This window comes from Rosa rugosa, chromosome 5 (assembly GCF_958449725.1).
Source record: "Rosa rugosa chromosome 5, drRosRugo1.1, whole genome shotgun sequence".
NCBI lineage: Eukaryota > Viridiplantae > Streptophyta > Magnoliopsida > Rosales > Rosaceae > Rosa > Rosa rugosa.
The window spans coordinates 21483456-21492094 of NC_084824.1; the positions used below are offsets into that span (position 1 = coordinate 21483456).

An 8639-nucleotide genomic window follows, 5' to 3' on the forward strand; every position below is an offset into this window, starting at 1 on the left:
AAGTATTGAGTCACATTGTGGCTGACACACTTGTGATTTATGCAACAATGAGGCTGCAGTTTTCTTTAGCAAGAACAGTAAAAGATCAAATAATTCCAAGCATATTGATTTAAAGTATTACAATGTTAGAGAAAGGGTAAAACATGGTGAAATAGCTGTTTTGAGCATTGACAAGAATTCACAGCTAGCAGATCCCTTCACCAAGGCCTTGTCAATATTAGCATTCCAGAAGCATACAACAAGCATTGGAGTTTTAGCTAATCTAGAGGCTTAGGTTCAGTAGAGAGTTAGTCCAGTTGGAGCAATTTAAATTTCTAAGGTTTCTGAGTTCTTGTATTTCCTTGAGTTGTGGATTTCCAGTTTATCTATAACAACTTGGTTGTAAAGACAGTTTACTATTATCAATAAAATTTCTTGAGGTATTTTCAGATTTTGGTTATTGCTGCAGCTTTTATTAAATGTTCAATTTTGTACTTAAAGTTATACTTGCTATCAGATGGCTTAAATCATGTATAGCATGATGTTATGGTTCAAGCAACAATTTTAAGCCATCAGTGTTCAGTGAATTTGCTTGAGTTTTTGGTTTTAGAAACATTAAGTAGGACCTAATATATGTTTACTTGTTGATACACATTAACATATATTGTATCACTTCTGGTTGGACATATGTGGATTGCAGAAGCTTGTGTTAGTGGTTTTGAAACTCTGCATTTTTGTTAAAATGTATCATGTTTCTTGCTCTGCATAAGTAACTGTGATCTGACCATGTTGGAATGGATTTTTTTATTCAAGTTTGTTATCTGGCGCGCACTTTGGTAAGTTAAATTAGTTTTGATATTTTCTGGTGCAAATCATCAAGTATAGCATGTGTCAGTCCAATGGGGAGATTGTTAGAATCAAGTATGGACTTGTCACATGTTATCATAATGTATATGATGACTAGTTTAATATCAATCCTAGTTTAACATGGATACAAGCTGTAAATCAATACTAGTAACTTAATGAAGCAGTGTATCAATTCATTAAGGATAGTAATCAATTGCTTAGTCTACAAGAAAGGCTACAAGATTGTGATACATTAGGATTCTAATTAGGAGACTTGTCCCTTAAGAATTACCTTAATGGAAGGAATCTAAGGGTTAACTATCCTATATAAATAGATGAACTTAGTTCTTGTTACTACCACGTTTTTGCATATTGTTCTGTCCATTGAGAAGCAAGTTGGTAAGTAACAGAAGGTCATCTTAACATGTGCTCCGCACATGTCAACTGGCTTTTATTTTTATTTTTTAAAATTTAAAAAGTTACAATAGTTTCTCTTCTGATGTTGGGAAAATTTCTCATTTTTTCATGAGAAGTATTGCAATTTTTTGAAATATGATATAGTCAATTGACTATCTTATCCTTGTATAGAAATAATTTATTTATTAATATCTATATTATGTGAGAGCATATGGTAGTTCAAAAATTTAGCCATTCTCTCAAAAAATTGGCTTAATTATATAAGACACTAGCATTTCCTCACACATGCTCTGCATGTGCAAGTTATTATTATTATTTTTTTAGAAAATAAAAAAGAAAATAGTTAGTTATTGCATAGAAAAGATGATGGGGAGAGAAAAGTGAATTGTTGATACTTTTTTTGTTTATTTTTTAAATAAAAATATATTTTGTAAATGTCTAAATTATCCTTCTGATTTAATTAATTCTCAAAGTTTATTAATCTTCTATGATCATTTCTGTCAGAATTCTAGATTTTGGCTAACAAATCAAGACACTAGCATTTCCTCACACATGCTCTGCATGTGCAAGTTATTATTATTATTTTTTTAGAAAATAAAAAAGAAAATAGTTAGTTATTGCATAGAAAAGATGATGGGGAGAGAAAAGTGAATTGTTGATACTTTTTTTGTTTATTTTTTAAATAAAAATATATTTTGTAAATGTCTAAATTATCCTTCTGATTTAATTAATTCTCAAAGTTTATTAATCTTCTATGATCATTTCTGTCAGAATTCTAGATTTTGGCTAACAAATCCTCTTCTCTTAATAATAGTATAGATAAGATATAAGACATCTATAACAGTTAAATTCGAACTTATTTGTCAAACACCGGGTTCCAAATTGGGTTTTTTGAATCTGTAAAACAGAAGAGGATCTTGATAGCGTGAAATTCAAGCCTAGTGAGGCCTTCACTGCACAGTTTCGTTCCTTCTCCAAGGTTAAAGGTTGGGGTTTATCAGCAAACACCAAAATCACACACACACACACACAGACACCCAAAACAATGGTGGAGTCTACGGTCCAGCAGAGCCGATCGAGGGACCTCGACAAGCTCCTCCTCCGACCCGGAAATCTCGTCGGACCCAACTTCGAACCCGGCCCAGGCCTCAGAGAAGACCTCAAGGAGTACGTCAGAGTGCTGGTGGTAGGCGCTGGCGGGTTGGGCTGTGAATTGCTCAAGGACTTGGCTTTGTCCGGCTTCCGCGAAATCGAAGTCATCGACATGGATCGCATTGAGGTCTCTAACCTCAATCGACAGTTTCTCTTCAGGTTCCTTTTTCCTTTTACCATTTTGGTCCTGCTTTGGGTCTTGAAATTTGCTTAGGTGTGTGTACTGTGTAGTTTGTTTTAAATTCAGATTTGTTATGAGCATGCCAAACAATGATATAAAAACTGTTAGCATTTACGCTTCTATTTAGAATGCTTCCTCATGAAGTTGTTCTTGCAGGCTTGAAGATGTGGGCAAGCCAAAGGCTGAGGTTGCTGCAAGACGAGTAATGCAAAGAGTTGCTGGGGTTAACATCGTTCCACACTTCTGCCGGATTGAGGACAAAGAGCTTGACTTTTACAGCAATTTCAGCATCATAGCTCTTGGTCTCGATTCGATTGAAGCTCGGAGCTATATAAACTCTGTTGCTTGTAGCTTTCTTGGTATGTCTCTCCAACCTATCCACTTTACTCATATATTATCCAATTGTTCAACATGTAGAGTAATTATTGAAGTATGACATGATTTTAGGTGCTTCCATAATCAAGTTTTTGTAGTTTATCAAGTGAAGTAGATCTGTTATTTGCTGATGATTCTTGACCTTGTTGTAGTATTTATGCATAATCACTGATATTTAAGAAAACAGAAGAAATAGATCTGAATAGAATAATTCGTAGTAAGCCTGCAGAGGGTTCAAATTAGACTCGACATCATATGTATATTTTGGTCATTAAGCTTGCTTGTTGAAATGTTTGCTATTTTGACTTTTATATGTCGCAGTCGGTTCAATTTTGTCTTGGACTTTCATCTCTAGTAACATGTCTTTTGAACTTGTTTTTGTTTAGGTGACATTTCCCTTGATGCCCCTTTGCATAATGCCACACTAGGATTATTTTCAAGTGCTCTTTTATCCTGGGATTATCCCATGATGCCTATTAGATCTCATTCTGGGAATGACTTGCTTTTACTGCACTACTATGCTTTAGCTAATGTGGGTGGTTTAAATTTTTCTTTTGGCAGAGTATGATGCTGATGATAAACCCCAAGAAGAAACTGTCAAACCTATGGTAGATGGTGGGACTGAAGGTTTTCAAGGACATGCCAGGATCATTATGCCAGGCATCACTCCATGCTTTGAGTGTACAATCTGGCTTTTCCCTCCTCAAGTGAAGTTCCCTTTATGCACACTTGCAGAAACCCCTAGAACTGCTGCTCATTGTATTGAATATGCTCACCTAATTAAATGGGATGAGGTAATGGATTAGTCGTTATGTTCCATCTTCCCACTGCTTTTACTTTAAAAAAAAAAAAAAATGCTATTACATGAATATGCTATCTAAACTTGCATTCTACATATAGGTACATAGTGGAGAGGCTTTTGATCCAGATGACCCTGAACATATGAAGTGGGTGTACGATGAGGTCAATTATGTGCAATTATTTAGTGATTTCTCTGTTCCCTTTATGGACCTTTATATATGTTCCTTTCATTTATTTATTTACGTATTTGTTTTTTGCTCCCATCCAATAGGCTAACAAAAGAGCTGAGCTGTTTGGTATTCCAGGAGTTACATTGTCTCTCACTCAGGTATATATACTTAAAGAAGTAGTTAGCCCTCAGATTATTTTTGTCGAGTTTTTTCTGCAACATAACTGCATAGTTTGGCTTTTGCTGTTAAATCATGTGGGTGAGAAAAGGATTTAGGACTTTGAAACTTTGGGTAACTAATCTTTTGGCTTACAGCTTTTGAACTTTTTTCTGTCACTCTTGTTGGAAGCTGATTATGTTGTCAACAGGGCGTTGTGAAAAACATCATACCGGCTATTGCTTCCACAAATGCGATTATATCAGCTGCCTGTGCACTAGAAACATTGAAGATTGCATCTGGATGCAGTAAAACTCTATCGAATTATCTAACGTGTGTTCCTCTGTCTCATCAATAACTACACTAAATATCCTTAGAAATTTTTTCCTAGATGTCATAAACCATTTTTGGTTGTATAACAGATGCATTGGATTATCATTTTCTATGTACGAGCATAACATTAGATCCAATTGTTTACTTGTTTGGGAAGTCATTATAACACTCTCTATTAGAAATACTTAGCACACCTATTATTATACTAGCAGAACATATTGTCTAGGTCCTGGTACAAAGGAAATCAGAAGTGGAAAGTCTTCTGGTTGTGTGTCTAATTTGTGTTCACAGTTCTGATAAATATTTGTTCCTCCAATTTCTTATTCGGACCTGATAGCAAGTGGTCTCTGCATGTTGATATGAAGTGTTGGTGCAAAAAGTGGGTTCTCACTGAGGAATCAATTCCCACTAAGTTTTTGTAATTTGTATGTGTCATATATAGGTAGTTAGTTATCCCATTCTAATGAGATATTTTTGATGCACCATTGCATTCCAACCTCTTTTATGCCACCTCTGTGCACGATTGATCTCTGTTAAATATAGGTTTGTAGCAGCCAACTTTCTGCATAGATGTAGGAATCAAAACCCATTCTTTTATTCTCCTACTCTGATAAGTATATGGGACTCATAGACATCTTGTCATTGTTACTAGTTTTCGACATTCCCCCATATTTTTTCACGATCAAATGCAAAGGTCGTGCAAACTACCAATGTTTTCTTGCATGTTCAAATTAGCAGCTCTGGCAGCTCCTGTTAAATATCAATGTGAAGAATAAAGTGAACACTTGCATTGTCTTTATTGTTATACTCTAATCAAACAAAGGCACTTAAGTGATCAGAATCTTTTGTAGGTATAATGGTGCAGAAGGTCTCCACACGAAAGTGACTGAGTTTGTTAGGGACAAAGACTGTCTTGTATGTGGCCCAGGTGTTCTTATTGAGCTGGACACCTCAGTTACTTTGCAAAAGGTATTTTCAGTTTCCTATGGTTTTATTGGATTTCTGTGAATTATGAATAGTAAGAGAAGAAAGGTCTAGATTAAGAGTACTAACTGGTATAGCCGTATAGATAAAGGCTTCTATAAATGATGCTAGAGTCCGTGTTGTAGTGTTCCTCAGATCAATTAAAAGTGTTTGCTTGTCTAATCCTTGTTTAATTGAACTTTTGTGTCAACAGTTCATTGAGCTACTTGAAGAACACCCTAAATTACTGTTGTCAAAAGCAAGCATTGCACATAGAGGGAAGAATTTGTACATGCAAGCGCCACCTGTACTGGAAGAGATGACCAGATCAAACTTAAGCAAGTCTCTCTATGATCTAATGGGTAAAATTCCCAAAGATGTTGTCCATGCGACTGGTACTACCAACAAGAATGACAAAAAGACTTCAGTTCTGAGGAAGTTACGAGTTGTCTTCAAGGGAGTTGATGAGATTACGGATATGGAGACTGCAGCAGGTGGGGCATGAGTTTTATACTACATCATCTAATCAAACGCCAGGACTTGATTAACTTTTGAAGATTGTCTATTCTCTAAAATTGTGGAAGCGAGCACACAGTTTGGTGAGGCAAGGTCGATTACCATTCGAACCTATAATTTTTTGTTTCTCGAATACAGATAAGAAAGCATCAATCATTTGATGTCAGGGAGAGAGCAATGAGATTTCACAGTTCTCAGTTGCACTCATAAGTCATTTGGATGAGAATGTGTTGGATGAAAGGTGCAGGGGGCTTTTGTTATGAATTCCTATAATTTCCAATTACCTATGCTTCATGCATTTTAACCTAGTAATATTAGTGTAATTGTACATTTTTGTTTCATTAATATCTGAGCTTACCTCAAGGGAGAATGATTTTCAGTACATCATGAATATGATTTGGATATGATATAACTGGGAGTGCTGTTGGCGTCGATAGGCCATATGGGTTTGTATGGTGGAACCTATCCTGTGGTTTCAATTTCTTTTGGGAAAACTTAGGTAGATAATATGCCCTCTTGTTGAGGGATTTCACTGCAATTTTTCTGTCAGTCCTAAACCCAAAGATTCTTGTCCGACCAAAAAAAAAAACCCAAAGATTCTTATGTTTCGTTGCCAAGGAAAACTCAAGAGATCCAAATATCACACCAAGTCAGTTGTCGAGTATCAAGTAATTTTACTTAAGAACCTATTATCTGCCTAATTTTCTCAGGTTAGGAAAAAACATACTATTCTGAGTTTTATACTATTCAAATAGAGTCCTATATTTCTCCAAATAACTGCCTTATATCTACTTATGCATGGTATGGATTCTAGTTGCAACAAATTAAGTGGAACTTGTTCAGGTTGTAATGCCAAAAATTTGTCCAAATCCCCAACTAATTGGAACGAATTTAGAATGAGTTTCTAGTTCCATTCTAGGATCCCACTGCAAACCAATATTCCACTCCAAGAACTGAGGACAATTTTTACATTAATAATTCTTATTCAATGCTTATAATGATAACCAAAAATTATTGTTGTTTGAAGATAATCTTGAGGGGTCATGAAAAATTCCATGAACCACAAAGCTCAGCCAACGCCAGCCAGGAATGTCGAAGCAGAACGTGGACTACAGAGCACCCACATACATGTAACTTCAACCCAGTCGCTTTCCAGAGAAAAGAGTAAAAGTACAAATGCAGCTGAGGCCTGAGATATTACTATAAATATCAACAAGTGGAGAGTAGAATAATCTTTGTTACTAAGTCTGGTGCTAGTAAACAAATTGACTGACTGAAACAGTTGGAGCCTAGTGTATGACAGCACCAGCTCTATGCCTTTTATTGATATTCTTCTTTCCCTGTTCGGTTTCTTAAAGAGGAGATGAAGAGGTGAGAAGCACCAAAAAAGTCTATTTTCTTAAACCACTGCAAGTGGCCTAGTGGTTCTTGCCTAGTTGGGTGTGCTCCCCAACCTAGGTTCGAACCCCGAAGCTGTCAAAGTAGCGAGGCACTGTGCTGCAATGCACAGTTGGAGCATTTCACATGCGCCGAAGGGGGTTTATCTTGGGCCTAGGAAGCCTTTGGGTTCCCCTTGACAAAGTAAAAAAAAAGTCTATTTTCTTAGTTATGAGTAGTTGCCCCACTCTACTTGACTCCAAGGGTGGTTTAACAAGGATAGCATTTGGGTTCCCCTTGACAAAGTAAAAAAAAAAGTCTATTTTCTTAGTTACGAGTAGTTGCCCCACTCTACTTGACTCCAAGGGTGGTTTAACAAGGATTTACAGTCTCTATGAGTATTTTGTCAGAGACCAACATGTTGCTTAACCATGTCTCTCACTCTCTTGTGAATCAAATGGTGTTATTTTCATCCTCTGGTGATATATTTTTATTTCATGCAAACTTTCATTTTCAAGCACCCATCACTTATCCCCTTCTGTCTTGTACATGTACAAGCCTACAAGGTCTGAATCTTGGAAGTAGATTCTCTGCAGTGCTTACTTGTTTCAATTTCGGCGGCATTACAAACTTAAGAATTTTAGCATTTAGATCTTGCATTGACAGATCCATGAATTTATCCCTCTATTCCTAGCCTTTACTTGCCTAGTTGCTCTAGCCTTAGTGTATTGAAGAAATTTGTTGCATACTCTGACTTAAGCTTTTTACGCATGCGTTAACCCTTGATTGTACTTCATCCTTTTAATTACCTAACCATATTTCCAAGCATGTTAACAAACATCTTACTCCGAACCTTAAAAGAGAGAAAATCATAACAAAAAAGTTGAGCAGACCGGGTTAGTTGACTTCGATTATCCTCACTAGATCCCACTTGGATCCTACACGCTCAAAAGTTTGAGAGTTCATTACTTTGTTGCCTTCTTCTTAGTTTTTTTAAGACAATTCATTGAACACTTTGTCTTAACCTCTTTACACGCGCATGTGAAGTAAAGCTGTAAAGAGAAGCAATATTACATTCAATCACCCCACTGATCATGCATACTCCCACTGATCATGCATACTCACTTCTTTTTGCTTGCATGCAACATTAGATCTATAATAAACGTCAAAGATCATACAAAAACAAGTAGATAAACACCTAGTTAGCAGAGGATTTGGACTCGTGCATCTTAGAATGACAATAGTTTTCCCCTCAACCCTATTATACTAAAATATCCATACAGATAGGATATAAGCACTAGGCAACATCAATATACTATATATGACTGTTTATGTGGACTGTATATGAATCTTGAACCACAGAACAAGTACTC

At 36.1% G+C, this 8639-nt stretch overlaps 1 protein-coding gene across 1 annotated transcript; it reads left to right on the top strand.

Moving 5' to 3' along the window:
* The first annotated feature begins 2109 nt into the window (after nt 1-2109).
* Nucleotides 2110-6271, top strand: LOC133710858 (NEDD8-activating enzyme E1 catalytic subunit). Its single transcript, XM_062136992.1, has 8 exons — nt 2110-2553; nt 2732-2934; nt 3512-3744; nt 3851-3913; nt 4023-4079; nt 4289-4410; nt 5262-5379; nt 5588-6271. The coding sequence occupies exons 1-8, from the start codon at nt 2288-2290 to the stop codon at nt 5876-5878; spliced, it is 1353 nt and encodes a 450-aa protein (XP_061992976.1). The 5' UTR covers nt 2110-2287; the 3' UTR covers nt 5879-6271.
* The last annotated feature ends 2368 nt before the right edge of the window (nt 6272-8639 follow it).